The sequence below is a fragment of the Palaemon carinicauda genome, chromosome 3, assembly GCF_036898095.1.
Source record: "Palaemon carinicauda isolate YSFRI2023 chromosome 3, ASM3689809v2, whole genome shotgun sequence".
NCBI lineage: Eukaryota > Metazoa > Arthropoda > Malacostraca > Decapoda > Palaemonidae > Palaemon > Palaemon carinicauda.
Window position 1 is genome coordinate 14,388,254 of NC_090727.1, and position 17,316 is coordinate 14,405,569.

The 17,316-nt window shown below is 42.2% G+C and overlaps 1 protein-coding gene and 1 long non-coding RNA gene across 2 annotated transcripts in view; one reads left to right on the plus strand and one right to left on the minus strand.

Moving 5' to 3' along the window:
* Window positions 1–1,998, plus strand: part of LOC137638209 (uncharacterized) — a 36,908-nt gene extending 34,910 nt beyond the window's left edge. Inside the window, exon 2 of the long non-coding RNA XR_011043886.1 lies at window positions 1,059–1,998. This is a non-coding gene — a long non-coding RNA (uncharacterized lncRNA). The remainder of the gene's footprint in view (window positions 1–1,058) is intronic.
* A 121-nt stretch (window positions 1,999–2,119) lies between these two features.
* Window positions 2,120–17,316, minus strand: part of LOC137638208 (ceramide-1-phosphate transfer protein-like) — a 21,124-nt gene continuing 5,927 nt past the window's right edge. Inside the window, exon 2 of the mRNA XM_068370293.1 lies at window positions 2,120–4,345. Within this exon, the coding sequence (XP_068226394.1) occupies window positions 3,271–4,176 (906 nt within the window). The 5' untranslated portion in view covers window positions 4,177–4,345 and the 3' untranslated portion in view covers window positions 2,120–3,270. The remainder of the gene's footprint in view (window positions 4,346–17,316) is intronic.

Consider the following 17,316-nt stretch of genomic DNA (forward strand, 5'->3'; position numbering starts at 1 on the left):
GAAATTACAGTATAGGCACTGTACATATATTTTTTCTGGTAAGTCCCATGTGTTTAAAAGTAAATGCAGCTTTAGGGAGGTTAGAAATTAAATGAATTTGTTAGTAATTGAGCTTCAATGTTCTAGTGCAGCTCTTTGTCAGATTTTGAATAGCTATTGTGCTGTACTTCATTGTATTGGTGATTGAAATAATTTTAAAGGTTTGTGTACCATAAAATCATGGCCAAAGGGAGTTGTATGACTTTTAGGAGAAATTTACTTATGAAAGTGTCATGAACAAAATGTAAATTACACAGTGCAATATTTATCACGAATGAACAGGTAGATGACAGGAAACTTGCATTTCCAGTTTGCTGTTGAATTATAGATGTTTTTGGAGAACAAGGTTTCAATTACTTTTTCCCCAATAGTATTACATTGTTTGATTTCATTTTTATATACCAGTAAAGTATAAAACATTGTTTATTGCAAGACAACCACATCCGTTAGTTTTCAGTAGGCTATTGTTGCTCTTATAGCCCTAATCCAGATCAAATAAAAATTAAACGAGGTGAAAAACTAGTGGCATCAACATTTCTTTGTACAGTATATTGTATTTCTATAAATCCCTTTTTTTATATTTTAGGCAAAATTAATTTGAAAAACTGACAATACTGTACTCATAATGCATGTAACCCTTTCTCCTCTTTTTGTTAGATATAGATATAAGAATAAATCAAAGAAAATTTATGCTGGTCTGTTGTACTGCCAGTGCAAAATTGCACCAAAGCTCACATGCAAAAGGAGCACTGCAATTTTGTGTGTGTATAAAGTCTACATTTTCTCAGCAGCAATGGCACTACTACTGACCACAGAGATTTTTCAGTAAAGTTGAGATTCAGTGCACAGACATTTTGACCTGTGATTCTCAAGAACCTCTTCCCTAATTGCAAAATTCTAAATTGCCCCAATGTTTAGCTTCCTGTAAGATATTCAAAACTCCATGACCTCTCAGTTTATATGTAATTACAGTATTCCTAACTTTTACCTCTCAAACTAACCAGGGTTTTTCCTTTCAGAATACTTCACTGGATAGCAATGCCAGTGCAAACCTACCTCCTGTGATGCGAAGATTAAGAGGCCGGAACAACTTGGGTGCCATGACCAAAGCTCAGTCCTTTACAGCAATAGGCAGACAAAGTTCTGTGGAGACAGACGTCTGAAGACTACGCTCATCATGCAAGATGGAAAATAAACTCTCTTTAAAAGTGACATCGCTTTACTTTTGCCTTGGTAAGGCATTGTCGTCTTGGGACAACTGCAAGCTTACAAAGTCAGCTCTCTTTTATGGGGTTATGTAAATTACACGAACCCATCACTCGCCAAGATAAAGGACGGCTAGAAATTGTCGGAAGATGTGAGGACAAGCAGCAAGTCCTATGCGAGCTGAACAAGATGTATTTCAGATGACATCCTTGGATTGAAGTCAAAGATCCCCCAGGAGACTGAATAACAGGATATGCCAAGTGTACTCAAGACAAAAGTTATATCGTCAATTGCATTCTTGCTAGTGTCTAAAAGGAATGTAATGAGTATAGCTTTATTTACTGATCAAGTGAAGATTATTTGATCAATTAAAGCTAGTCTATGTATAATCAACGACGTATAGTTTGCATCAAAATAAAACACAACTGTAAGGAATTTTGATCTGATAAGGACAGACTTACAAAGTTCACAGCTAGTGTTTATTAGAGCAAGACAAAAAAAAAATGAAATTTGAAAATTCAATTGAATCTATTTATGAAGTGAATGTTCTTTACCTCCCCACCTGTGATTCTGAGGACGATTGTATTTGCAGGAGCTAATTACATGCTTAGAAGTACAGTAGCCAAAATTTTATTAATTAACCATGAATATAAAGTAAATTTGTAGCCGATATAAGTCAGATGTTTGTAAAGACGTAAAAAGCATGGAATGAGCGTCCTGATGCGTTTCACAAATATAATACCATGAAATAGTTGTCCTTGTACTTGCTGTAAAGTTTCCTTTACCCTATGTGTATATTTCGAGTCAGAGTTAAACAAAAATTCCCAGTGAAAGCTTCATGAAGATCTGGCTATATATCAGGATTGCCTCCCTCTTTTTCTTTTAACCTTTAACAGAACATTTACACCAGATGTTTTGTTAAATTTAATAAAAACATTTTAAGCTACAGCTTTAAAATACTAGTCCAAGCAAGTCTAAAAGGAAAAAATCTCTTATTTGTTTCATTTTTATACAAGTTTGTTCTCATCTATAAATAATGAATACAGTAGTTTACTTTAGGTAGTAATTAAACATTTGCTTCTGTTGTTGGTGTTTAAAAAGAGCATATTTCATTGAGCAATTTCTGTTTTTCAATGTTTTCAGCCTTGAAAAGTCAGATCTTCCTAGACTGTAATGAAAAAAAAAAAATTGTATAACTGAACATTTATTCTTTTGGTTATATTTGAAACAAAGTATTTAATTTTAACAAGATAAAATATTTTAGTTATTTGAAACCATTGTAATTATAAAATTGTATAATTAAACATTAAGTTGAAACAATGGTAATTTTTGAATCTGTAATTATAACAAAACAAATTTTGGTTATTTGAAAATCTGTAATTATAACAAAATAAATTTTGGTTATTTGAAACCTATGTATTTAATTTTAACAAGATCAAACAAACACATATCAGTCTACTCTGTCTAGTCAGTTGTATACATGCAAAATTGTTTTACATATATAATTGTTCGACATCTTAAATACTTTCACATTGAGTTCTGAAAATCCCTTTAACGTTATAAATTTTAAAATTTCAAAGGAAGATCTGATTGTTTTTTATGTATATATGGGAATGTCACTCATATTTGTTCATATTTAAGTATGTCATATCTCTGGGAATAATGAAAAATTTGTTGAACTCATCTGTGAAAGTCCTTGGTGTGTACATATGAAAACATCACCTTTCCTCATGAAAATGTTGCATGGGTATATAAAATTATTAGGATTTTACAGTCAAATTAAAAGGTTTTATTTAATGATGTGTATTATTGCAAAATTTATGGGTTCAAAAATAATTCAAGCTCCAAGCAATACACAACTGAACATGTCAAAATTTTGGAGTTTTTTAATATACTATTAGAGCATTTAATTGATAAATAATTAAAGTATTTATAAATTATAAATATTTTCATGTCAAGCTTAAATTTCTTTAAATTACAACTAAATAAATTGGCAGCTGTATTATGAAATATTAAATTTACAATTTAAGTTATAACCTGTTCAGGAATTACGGAGAATACATCTGTTTGATTAAGAATGCTTTCACCCAAATCATTTAATATTGTTAACTCTGATATCACCAGGCTCAGACTCTCTTCAAGTTCTGGTATAGCTACCTTTTCAACCTGCCTTATGCTGAGCAGCAAAGTAGCCTGATTTTTCGTAGGAAGCATGTTCATCCCAACGTCGTAGATGGACTTGACTATCCAGGTATGGTGCTTTGCAAGCGTCTTCTCATAAGCAGTGTCAAAAGCAAGTTGCAAGCTCTGATCAGGGTGAATTGTAAGAATGTACTCTAAGGTTAGAGCTAGATATTGCAAATGACGATGAAGACAGGTAAATAGTATCGTGGCGGAGAACGGATCAGTGTTATTTATCGATCCAGATGCAACTTCAAAGTACACCATTTTAAAAAGTTTATGGTAATCAAGCTTTTGATCACCTAAAGTATAACTTTCCAATTGGTTAACCCTGTCCTCTAGCATCCTTGTCTGAACAGCTGCAAACCCACCAAAGCTGCTCAGGAAACTGTTCAAGTACCTGTACATTTGAATATAACCTGGCATTAATATATCTTCAGATTCCTGGCAAAGCAAAATGGATTTGAACAATAGTTCAAGTAAGAGAGGCTTTATCTTCCCACACGCTCCCGCTACTTTAGAGTCGAGCGAGCTACATACCGACTGGCGCGTGGGTTTCGAATTGCCTTTTAGGGAACCATCTCCATTCAAGAGTGGATTCATGAACTCCTTTCCTTTAAATTTTCCTGTAGATGAATGAAAATCTATTTCTTCAGCAAAGTCTTCCTCACCAGGTAATACCTCGTAAATGCTTTCTAGCTCGGCAGTATTAAGATTTTTATCCAGCAAGAAACCATCTTCCTGGAACATATCAATTAACCCTTCAGGTTGTCCTATAGGGGTTTCGTATTGCTCTACGTGAATGACCCCATCGGTGATGTCACTTCCGGAATTGTAAAAAAAACTGCAGGTTGAAACCGAATATCATAAGTGTAACCAAGATTGATATTGAAACCACAATGAGCAGCAATACAAAAACCTGCAAGAAACAAAGCATGATTAGACAAGCAGTTTATCAATATTTCTAGTAAATTTTGATCCAAAAAAACAAATCTCAAAGCCTAACTGATTAACACTTGGACATCATCAATGGACAGTAGCCAATTAAAGTTTTTGTTCCAAGAATATTAGATAGAAATACTTTTATTTTAAAAACATTTTTTTTTTATATAAAATCAATTACAAGTTTCATAAGTATGCTAATGTTCACATTATTTCATTTTGGAAATGTCCAAATACATATGGATTGTGTAAGCTTTCTACAATAGAGGTACCTCCATTATCAGTTTGTCAATATGAAAAAAATTCTCGCATAGCCCTTAAGCCCAAAGGGACGCCCTTTCCATTTTATAGGAAAAAACTGATTTAAAGAGGAAATCTAATACTGTACTGTAGTAAAATACTTTGTGAGCATAAATCTCAGTTTCAGACCACATGCCACCACTTATTGTTGTATGTACATGAAAGTGTATAAACATTTTCGTTTGTTACACCCTCTTCTTGTGCCATAGATGACATTAGTTTATCAAAAACTTCAGAGCACTATAGATGAGAATACTCAGCACCAGTATATTATACAGTGCCATGTGTAAATGGAGCTAAGGCTGGTGTAACTTTATTCGAGAGCCGTTGTGATATTAGACCAAACTGACTCCATGCACACTTACTGGTAAAACTAAAACCTAATCAGAGATAAGTAGAGGGGTAAAGATGATGTGGAATAGAAATAAAGAATGGAAGAGTAGCAGGCCCTAACTAGGAAGTAGGAAGTCCTGGAGAAGCCACAGTCGTTTTACGAGACTTATTGCAAGAGCCGTTTGTAGGGGAAAGGAAAGCTAATTATTCACCTATGTAATGTAAGGTATAAGAAGAAATCTAGTTATTTGGAGATTGGAGATGAACAATTTGGTCTTATGCCTGTCACATCAACAGTATCCAATGTTTGTATCATATTTAAAAGAAGAAAAAATATGAAAAACATTGGTTGCCATAGCAGGAAATGTGAAGGTACTATGCGAGAGAAAATGTAGATAAAATGCATTCAAGAATTGATTCTGACAGTTATTTAAAAATAGAAACAGGGGTAAAGATTGTTGAATCCTCAATAAGTTCCAAGATTTCTTTAGAGACCTTGCTGCTTTAACTTGGTCATTAATTCAGTACAGTATTCCAACTTCCCAAGGCATTCATGAATGGTCACTAGTACACACATTTGGCAGATTGTATGGAACTTTCCAACTGTGCTGAAATTATTATACTCTATTCTTTCTTTTTCAGTTGTGTATCATTTGAAATTCTGGTTGGTTTATGTGTTGAAACACACGAAGAAGTCTACATACCTCAGTTTAATAAACCTTAAAGAGCTGCAATAGATGACAGTAGTGTAAACCATTCGTAGTTGAAACTGCTGCTTCACTGGAGGTCATAGCATTATCCTTGACCTAGAATGGCAAACCAGTTACTTACGCCTGCAGAGCGCTACCACTCTGTTGTTGAACAAGAGGCATTTACTATAGCTGAAGCCCAACATAAGTGGCACCACTTCCTGATTGTTCAACACTTAACTGGGTACTATTCAATAGTCTGTCATCATATCTTATTGCACCATTTTTCTACCCAATCGAGTGCTCTATCTTTTGCTGTTCCAAAGAGGTGGGCAGCTACAAAATACTATTATTTGTTTAGATTGGCTCCCCGCAGGGTCATTCAACACCACTTGTGTAACAACATCTCTTGAGGTTATCCTCTGTCTTAACCAGTTTTTGTTCTTCCTCTATTCAGGGTGACCTATTTCCTTCTGGCAAGGGAGAATCCCCAGGGCAGGTCTTCACTACGGTTATGGAGGGCATTGTTAGTGGTCTGACTGTCACTCACTCTCCATTTATGCAGTCTAATTTCATAGGTCTGAGGTCTCTAGTTAAAGAAGCTCATGAAGCTCTTCTGTGATTTTAGATGCCTTCTTGTTTTGCGATGGTTGTAGAGTGGATGCCTGGGATCATTTGCTTATTTGGTCTTTTCCTTTCTAGCTATGGCATCTCAACGGATGTCAGGTGGTGTGATTCTGGCTAGTCTGTACAAAGCTGGTAGGGATGTTGCTCTCGGCATACCAGTGGTTAGTTGGCAGGCTTTATTTAGCTCGGTATACACTTTTGGGGTGGCTTGATCTTTCCCAAACAGTAGCACAAGATTCTTCAGTGGAATAACTTGAGTGTTAAATGCTGTATACTTTAAAGTTTTGTCCATCAATTCCCCACTCGGTGGATGCTATTTTTCATAGTGCTTGGTAAAATGCTTCTTGAAAGTCAGTGTTCTATTAAGAGTGACACCAAGATAGAAAAGACTAGCTGTGGATTTTTTGCAGTTCTACATTTCCTTATTTTAATTTCAGTTTTCTGTATGCCGGGTGGTTGTCAAGACTAAATGAGCATACCTGGGTTTTTGGACAGCATCTCCTAAGATGCCATTTTTTGTAATATATGATAATGCCCTCGTCACTTTCTTCAGTGGTTCTAAAAACCATGACTGCATTGCAGTGCAGAGATCGTCAGCTTATATAAACCTTCGGATGTCCTGGAGTTCTGGTAGGTCTTTTGTGTAGAGGTTGTATAATAATACGGCTAGGATGGAGCCATGTGGGAGACCATTTGTCAGATTCCTCCACCTACTCTTCTTGCCATCCATTTCAAGACTTATAATTGTGATTCATGTTGGAACACAAGATATGAGAAAGATGAAGAATAAGAAAATACTTTGTTGGAGATTAGAACTATCCTTTTGTGCCCTTGCCATCTCTCTTTCACCCCGACTTTTGCAGCCTCGTCACAGATGCTCTGTCTCAGTCACTACTTAACATAGCGACATGCGACATGGACGTTGAATTCCACCATCTGCACATAGCCCGGTGCTGGAACTTTCTCTTTTTCAATGGAAGTCTTGAAGTTGGTTATCTGCAGGTGTGCTACATGTTGAAGTAAAGCCATGTATCATCATTAACCGAGGTTACTTGCCCATTTGAAAGCCTCTATCAACTTCAAGAGACTACTGCCAGCCAAACGAAAGAACAGCTATATCCTCACAGTCGTAGATGAGACAGCTGTTTCTTACTCCCCTTCCCCTAAAAAAAAAAAAAACACTGAAACTACATCAAACGTTTGACTTCCTTTTTCTGTGTCTTTGGAAATGCCTGTATGCATCCACTTGGACAGTGGCTTAGCTTTTACCTTTGATAAGTGCCAAAAGTTTTTACATGATCGAGAGGTAGCAACTAGCTACTTGTCAGCACATAATCCCTGTAGTTATGGACAGGTGGAAGGCTACAATAGCTTCAATTATCCTTACATGCCAGAGAGCTTTCTGTTGAAGACACTCCTTTTCTAGCGAAACGCATTCTTTGGACAAGTATTCACCCCGTGGATGCTGCGTCAACAGTCTAACTGCTGCTTTGAAGTGCAGTGACAACATCATAGTACTAGCCACTTCTAGAATCCGTCATATTACTACATGCCAACGGTCGGTATGCTCAAATGTGACACACAAAAGAGAGGCCACAGTGTCAATCTAACGACTTTCCTCTCCAGCATATTGAATTACCGTGCCCCATGCACCTCCACATAACGAAGTTGCCACACCACCAGCAATAATTGATGGGTCTTCGAAATCCCAGTAACTGTACCCCTAAGTGCAAAGAGTTTAGGGAAGAGTGCACTTAGTATGTGGAGGGGTTCTACAGTGAGAAGGATGCCTTACTACCTGTCTGGTTATGAACGATGCACAGTACTACACTGTTGAGCTAATTGCTATACAAAATTATACTATAGGAGGAAGAAAAAAGGGAGATGGGAAGAATGTGGTGAAATTGTACTCCTGAATTGTTTGGTTGTTTGTTTCATATATGTATTTTGTGTGGATAAGTTTGGTTGATGGATTGGTTGTTTGTTTCATATATGTATTTTGTGTGGATAAGTTTGGTTGATGGATGTGTTGAAGCTTCTGAAGACCACTTACATCTCAGAAATACCAGCAGAAAGAGTGTAAAAGGAAAGCTGGAGGAGTGGATAAGAACGATAGAGGTAAAAAATCTAAAATATGCCAGTATGACTAAGTGCCTTAAGATTAATAAAGATAAAAATGGAGACATTAGCTGGTAAAAAAATTTTTTGGGGGGCTCAGGCCATGTCGTCCTGATGGAAGGTTCCTTCAGTAGCTTCCTAAGGGTATATATGACTACAGTAGATATTCACAGAGAATTGAACTAAAGGTTTGACAGAATTCTAACTTCTTGCGCGAGTACCCATAAGGTTTCCCTTTAGGATATCGTATAATAACAGGGGACGTATGCTTGACACGCCACATAGCTATCTGCACCACACATAGCGTTTACGCTTCGATGGGGAAGTTGGTGGCAAGTTATGGGAGGAGCCGATACAAGGTTCTCCTCCTCAGCTACTGTTACAGTACTCGATGACGTCATGAATGACGCCATGTTTGGCCGCTATCTTGGCTGACGTCACGACCACGCGACATCTCCATTCCTTCGCTTGCAGCGTCTATGACCAGGTGGTTTTTCCCAGTTGTTCGCTATTAGTTTCATCATGTCGCAATCTTCAGCCTCTCCTGCTTCTGCAAAGTTGAGTACCATATTCTTATATTGTATAAATCAGCTCTGGCCTTAAAGTAATGTATTTTTATCTTTAAATACTATGTTTTGTGGCGGAGCTGTTGCCTTAACCGGAGGCATCTCTGACGCTGTTGTTCACACCGCATGCTTTATTTCGTTAGCCAGAACAACCTTCCCGGTTTCATAACTAATATCAGTATTAGTTATTTAGTCTTCATTGCGAGGAATTAGTTATATTATGCCGATAGTATTCGTTTTCGGCGAATGTAGGTTGCCGAATCTACGACGCTAGAAGTACTAGCCTACCCCCTAGACTCGATAGCCTAGGCGTTTTAGTTTACTTTCATGCATGATATAATAAGTGTTCCTAGTGTCAAATTATGAAATGAAGATATTAGGCATTTATACATATAAGATTCAGTGATTGCATATGGGTTTTTCTCCTTCTAGGAAGTATACAAAGGGTTTCGATGATCTTGGTAGTCGTCTCCCTTGCCCCTAACCTAAGGCTGAGGGCTTTTGTATACTTTCTCACCTCCCCGGTTACCTTCGTACTTAGGTAATCTCTCCTCCCTCTGACTTAGCCTAGGCTACATCCTAGCGCTCCTTACCCTGAATCGCATTCAGGTGAGGTTAGGCTAGGATTTTCTTTCCCTACTCATTGCCCTAGTTCATGAGCTTTGAGTTGGGGACAGAACCTTAGAGTATCAGTGGTTTGCCCCCAGCTACCCCATTAGGGGGATGAACTCGTTTTGGGGTCCCCGTTGGACGGCAATAGGTGGGGGCCTCTGCCCTTCCCCCCTAGGCCACACCTGGTAGGGTTACGACCCTTCCTCCCTGTGACCTAGCGACTTGTCCTACACCTGCCTTCTCCGGGCTGGGGATATGCTTCCCCTAGCCTAGGTTAGGCAGGCCATGGGATTCTGTTTCTTTATAGTTTGGGACAGCATGGCAATGCCGTTCTTTTACTGTACTAACCTACCCTAGGCTGGAGAACAAATTCTTCCTATATTTGGGATAGTGCCGTTACTGAAACAGAACTCCCCCCTGGAGTGTTGGGGAAGGCTCACACCAACCCCTGCACTCCTTCTCAGGACCCTTTTCCCCGTCCCCCTCTGTCCTTTGGTGATGACCTAGCCATCACACCTCTGTGCACCGTCCTACAACTCGACCAAGTGCCAGCGGGTTGTGGGGTCGGCCCGGTCCTTTCGCCTCTTAGTCCGAACTGCTAAGCTTCCCGCATATAGTTGAACTATGGGATAGCGTACGACAGGTCAGTCTGCCGGCAGAAGACCTCCCTATCTTAGAGTGTTCTTCGGCCCTCCCTTGGACCGCCATCCGCAACTCTAGCTAAACTGCCAACTCGGTTGCGGCTGGATGGAAGCCCGACAATATTCTTCCTTCCATTTGAACCCTCCTTCTCGAGGAAGGCAAGGTTAGGGTAGTGAGCTGCTGCCCTTCCCTCTTCCTTCCTCCATGCTTTCTCTCTCTCAATCAAGTGCCGGTCCACTACACTCTGCCGGCAACGGCCGACAGCTTAGCCTAGGTCTCCACTCTGGCCCATAGATTGAAGTCAGGGTTGGAGTACCTACAGCTGGTTGCCTGCTGACTGCCGGGGGCCGCTGTCTTGCCGGCGGTCTGCCATCAATCCCAAAGCTCTCGCCCTTTCCCCGCCATATGTACTGATGGCTGGAAAGGGTTACTCTCTTTCGGAGACTCGTCGGCGCCTGGTGTACTCCCGACACGTCGGCGGGTTGCCGGCTCCACCTAATTCATGTTACGACAGTGGACTGTCACTTTTTTCTACCCTGCCGGCAATGCGCCGGCAGTGCCTATTGTATAGCTATATATGATAGCCAGTACATCTATGGTATAGTACATACCCTAGTCAGAAAACTATGGTGTATAGTTATGCAGTAAATTCTTTCTAGCATACTCTGTGCATCCATGCGCAGTCCCCTTGACGGGACCTACTCGAATTGGGGATAATCATTTCCCCTTTTCACTATGCTGAATGAACTCGGCTCTCTCCCCTTCACCATTACTAATACCCTGGAGGAAGTACGTACTAGCTGTGCTACTTATCCCTACTGGATAACTTCCCCCTTAGGACTTACCTGAAAGAATGCCCTAGAGTTATTAGTGGTGTAAGGTTGCGGCAATTAGCTGTGCTACTTATCCCTACTGGATAACTTCCCCCTTAGGACTTACCTGAAAGAATGCCCTAGAGTTATTAGTGGTGTAAGGTCGCGGCAATTGGCTGGGCGGGATTCACAAGTATGTCTCTTTCCTGCTTCATTTCCAGCTTACCTATCCTAAGCTTACACTTGGAAAGGAATTTTATATGGTAATTGAAATTACTTTAAGACTAATCTAAGATTGCAGTGCCTATTGTATAGCTATATATGATAGCCAGTACATCTATGGTATAGTACATACCCTAGTCAGAAAACTATGGTGTATAGTTATGCAGTAAATTCTTTCTAGCATACTCTGTGCATCCATGCGCAGTCCCCTTGACGGGACCTACTCGAATTGGGGATAATCATTTCCCCTTTTCACTATGCTGAATGAACTCGGCTCTCTCCCCTTCACCATTACTAATACCCTGGAGGAAGTACGTACTAGCTGTGCTACTTATCCCTACTGGATAACTTCCCCCTTAGGACTTACCTGAAAGAATGCCCTAGAGTTATTAGTGGTGTAAGGTTGCGGCAATTAGCTGTGCTACTTATCCCTACTGGATAACTTCCCCCTTAGGACTTACCTGAAAGAATGCCCTAGAGTTATTAGTGGTGTAAGGTCGCGGCAATTGGCTGGGCGGGATTCACAAGTATGTGTCTTTCCTGCTTCATTTCCAGCTTACCTATCCTAAGCTTACACTTGGAAAGGAATTTTATATGGTAATTGAAATTACTTTAAGACTAATCTAAGATTGCAGTGCCTATTGTATAGCTATATATGATAGCCAGTACATCTATGGTATAGTACATACCCTAGTCAGAAAACTATGGTGTATAGTTATGCAGTAAATCCTTTCTAGCATACTCTGTGCATCCATGCGCAGTCCCCTTGACGGGACCTACTCGAATTGGGGATAATCATTTCCCCTTTTCACTATGCTGAATGAACTCGGCTCTCTCCCCTTCACCATTACTAATACCCTGGAGGAAGTACGTACTAGCTGTGCTACTTATCCCTACTGGATAACTTCCCCCTTAGGACTTACCTGAAAGAATGCCCTAGAGTTATTAGTGGTGTAAGGTCGCGGCAATTGGCTGGGCGGGATTCACAAGTATGTGTCTTTCCTGCTTCATTTCCAGCTTACCTATCCTAAGCTTACACTTGGAAAGGAATTTTATATGGTAATTGAAATTACTTTAAGACTAATCTAAGATTGCTTTAAGTCAATGTTATAGACTTCCCAATACTCATGTACCCCTTTCTTCTTTACAGGAGGAGTATATCCGGTGTGAGAGCGCCTTTTGTAGTGTTCGGCGCCCGGATTTCTACGGCCACTTGGCGTGCCGAACCCACGCCAGTTGTTCCATCATCCAAGGATCTCTTTGATATTGCGACCCGCAGGTCTGCACTGTTTGCAAGGACCTGCCCAACGAGGTGTTCGAGGACCCCCCGTCAGCGGAGGCCCGGGACATTGCTCGCGAGAAACTACGCAAGTGGGTGCGTGGTTTCCAGAAGAACGCCAAGCACATGCCTATCACGAGTGGCAGGATTTTTGTCAACAAGATTGGCGCAGTTCCCCTTGAAGAGGTGGAATTCTCGCCGAGTTTCGAGGCTTACCCGGACTGCTACATCTGTCTCAAGTCCGAGCCCGTTTCCAAGGAGGAAACCGAGCCTAAAGAGGTCATCGTGTTTGACCATGCCAAGGCTCAAGCTCTGCTAGCCGGCTGCTTAAAGAGCAAGGGCTACACCAATTCCAAGGTGCCGGCCCTAAGCAAGAAACACCCGTCTTTTCTTGCTCCTGCCACCATGGTCTTCCCATTCGCAGAGAAGTCCCTTGTAGCAGTGTTGAAGGTGGTGGAGGAAGGGAAACCCTGCCCTACATTGGAGGAATGTAGGCCCCTCTCCCTCGCCCTCCCTCCCGACGACAAGAACTGGAAAGACATCCAGTTAACTATCTCCGTGGGAAAGTTGGAGGCTGACATCGCTGGACGGTAGTTCAACGAGAACCTCCCTAAGCTCTCCGATTACCTTCTACGTTAGGAGCAGGATACGAAAGAGAGGCTGGCTGCCTCCCTTTCCCTCCAGGTGCAAATGGAGACGATGGCCGGGGAACAACAAACCCCAGGCTTCTACATGGTCTTGGCTAAGACCCACCTCGCCACCCTAACTAAAGACTTCTACAGCTTCATCAGGGCACGGAGAGCCTGCAGAGAGTTTGTGTTTGCGGATGCCACCGTCAAACACGAACCACGGAAACTGATTTCCTCCAACCTTTGGGGGAAAGATCTCTTTCCCAATGACCTCGTGAAAGAGATCGTTGACAGGGCCGCCACGGAGAACCGGAACCTTCTCCACAAGTGGGGCATGTCTAAGGAAAGGAAATATTCTCAGGATGAAGGCCCCCAACCTAAGAAGAAACCAAACAAGCCTCGACCTCAGTCAGGCTAAACGCCAGTTTCCGGCACCCACCGCTCCCCAGTTGGTGGCCCAGCCCCAACAGACCTTTCAACTGGTACCCCAGCCGGTGATGGCTCAGTCACCAGCCTTCACGCCTGCCTACAAAAGGCAGTCTACTACCTTTCGTCCCAGAGGTAGAGGCACCGGCAGAGACTCCTTTGACGTCCCTCCAGAGGGAGAGGAGGAAGGGGAGCAAGCGGCCGAGGTGGTAAACCCTCGGGCAACCAGAAGCAATGAGATGCTTCCGGTGGGAGGACGACTCCGCCTTTTCCAGGATCATTGGACCTTCGATCCCTGGGCTCACAGCATCATCAAGAACGGACTAGGGTGGAGCTGGGTAACACCACCACCAGCTTTCCACCAATTCTTCCAACACCCCACCCCCATCCTGGAAGAATACGTCCAAGAACTCTGGAGCAAGAAGGTGATCAAGAGGGTAAAGTCTACCAGGTTCCAAGGAAGACTATTTTGTGTTCCCAAGAAGGACTCTGACAAACTCAGATTCATTCTGGACTTGTCCCCTCTCAACAAGTTCATAGTGAACAATAAGTTCAAAATGCTGACTCTTCAGCATATAAGAGCCCTACTGCTTCAAAAGGCATACACAGTCTTGATAGACATGGCGGACGCCTACAGGCATGTTCAAATGAACCGCCAGACCACCTCCTACCTAGGATTCAGGCTTCAAAGAAGATAGTACGCCTTCAGAGCCATGCCCTTCAGGCTAAACATAGCCCCAAGGATATTCACGAAGCTCGCAGAGATGATCGTTCAACAGCTACGCTTACAAGGCGTCCAGGTGATGGCTTACCTGGACGATTGGCTGGTGTGGGCAACATCCGAAGAAGAATGCTTGCAAGCTTCCACAAAGGTGATCCAATTCTTGGAACATTTTAGCTTCAAGATCAACACCGAAAAGTCTCGACTTTCTGCAGCTCAGAAGTTCCAATGGCTGGGAATCCATTGGGATCATCAGTCACACCGTCTTTCCATTCCACTAAAGAAGAGAAAGGAAATAGCAGGATCTGTCAAGAGACTCTTCAAATCCAAACGGATTTCAAGACGACAACAGGAACGGGTGCTCGGCTCCCTTCAGTTTGCTTCAGTGACAGACCCAGTGCTACGAGCACAGCTAAAAGATGCATCGGGAGTTTGGAGAAGATACGCATCAATCGCTCGAAGAGATCTCGAGAGACCTCTACCGACCCAGCTACGATCACTCCTCAAGCCATGGTCGAAGGCAAAGAACCTGAAAAGGTCGGTACCTCTTCAACTACCGCCTTCCTCGGTCGTTGTCCATATGGACGCATCGCTAGAAGGATGGGGGGGTCACTCCCATCAACGGCAAGTTCAAGGAACATGGTCTCCCCTATTCAAGACGTTTCACATCAACATCTTGGAGGCCATGGCAGTCCTTCTTACTCTGAAGAGGCTGTCCCCACGCCCCTCAGTCCACATTCGACTGACCCTGGACAGCGACGTCGTGGTCAGATGTCTCAACCGTCAGGGCTCAAGATCACCCCAACTCAACCAAGTGTTGCTGCCCATCTTCGGCCTTGCGGAAAAGAAAAGATGGCACCTCTCAGCAGTTCACCTACAAGGATTCCGCAACGTGACGGCGGATGCTCTATCCAGGACAACCCCGATAGAGTCAGAATGGTCCCTAGACGCAAACTCATTCTCCTTCATCTTCCGAGAAGTCCCGGAACTGCAGATCGACCTCTTCGCAACAAGCGACAACAAGCAACTTCCTCGCTACGTGGCCCCATACGAGGACCCCTGAGCGGAAGCGGTGGACATGGCGTCCCTGGATTGGAACAGATGGACCAAGATTTACCTGTTCCCTCCACCCAGCTTTCTGCTGAAAGTCCTCACCAAGCTAAGATCCTTCCAAGGAATAGCGGCCCTAGTGGCCCCCAAGTGGCCCCGGAGCAACTGGTTCCCATTGATCCTGGAGTTACAACCCAAGCTAATTCCCCTGCCGGACCTAGTGCTAACCCAACAAGTTCAGAAGTCGACTGTCTTTGCTTCATCAAAGAAAACCCGAGACCTTCATCTCATGATTTTCTCTCCCTAGCCGCCAAGAAGAGGTTTGTACGAGTCATCTTGGAAGAAATGGGTGTCCTTTGTCAAGGCTAGAAATCCTACAGAGATATCAATGGATTTTTTTGTCCTCCTTCATTCACCTTCATGGACAAGGCTTGGCAGCCAACACGATTTCCACCTGCAAATCCGCCCTGACAAGATCCTTACTTTATGCTTTCCAAATAGACCTGTCTAGTGACATCTCTAACAAGCTGCCGAAGGCATGTGCTAGACTCAGACCCGCACCGCCACTGAGACCCATCTCCTGGGCTCTTGACAAGGTGCTCCATTTTGCCTCAGACTTGGACAATGGAACCTGCCCTCTGAAAGATTTAACTCAAAAAGTTATTTTCTTATTTGCTCGCCTCGGGAGCTCGAGTCGGTGAGATTGTGGCATTATCAAGAGAAGAGGGCCAGATCCAGTTCGCAGAAACAAGCGAGCTCACCCTCTTTCCTGACCCAACGTTTCTCGCCAAGAACGAGATACCCACTAAAACGTGGGGTCCCTGGAGAATCTGCCCGCTGAAGGAAGATGTCTCTCTGTGTCCAGTGGAGGGCCTAAAGGTCTATCTTCAAAGAGCTTCAGACTAAGGTGGAGGACAGCTCTTTAAAGGGGAAACTTTGGGTTCTGATTTGTCACTCAAACAACTAAGGGCGAAGATCACCTACTTCATTCGCAGAGCGGATCCTGACAGTACACCCGCAGGTCACGATCCCAGGAAAGTCGCCTCTTCCCTGAATTTCTTCCAGTCAATGGACTTCGAAAGTCTTCACTCATTCACAGGCTGGAAATCTTCAAGACACTACGCGAAGCGGTGCACGAATTGAAAAGATACGTGGTAGCTGCAGGTAGTGTGTTAAAACCTGCTGCTTGGTGCTGTGATGGACAGTGAGTTATTGGGACTTTAACTCTAAGGATGTCTGTGTTGACCCTAGTGTACAACATAGTGAGAATAGTGCCACCATGTGACACTACGGACTGTTCTTATACTAAGGTGAAGTCACATAGACTAAAACACGTGTGCCACATGTTCCTAACATGAAGTGTTTTTAAGACATTCTAGAAAGACTTTATAATTCCTATGGAATTAACCTGTGTGATGGCAAGTTTTCCTTTTCTGATACCACATTTATTTCTATTGAATGTCCTAAGTCTATATAACTAATTTGCATTCCATTACAAATTACAATTATTACATTTATGTATGTTAATTCTTATTTTGCCCAAATACAAGAATTTAATTTACTCGTGCATCTTATTTCGCCCTCATATTGTAATAAAATACTGTTTGAGAGTTTCAATTCCCTCTATAACATGTAATTATGTATGAACAATGAATATACTATTGTTCCTTATTGATAAAAACTCATCTACAATGAATATACTATTGTTCCTTATTGATACAAAATGATCTACAGTAGACTAAGGTAATTTGTTCCAACACGTTGTACTTGCCTTATCTCCTATCTGGCTCCAGGACCGGCAGGTACTTCTGATGCTGGTTGAGTTCCTTTATCAAGCAACTTTAAGACTTTCCTTACGTCCAATAGGACTCCTCCCTGCCGGGTGGGGGGGGGGGGGGGGGGCAGGAAGCGGTAACATAGCT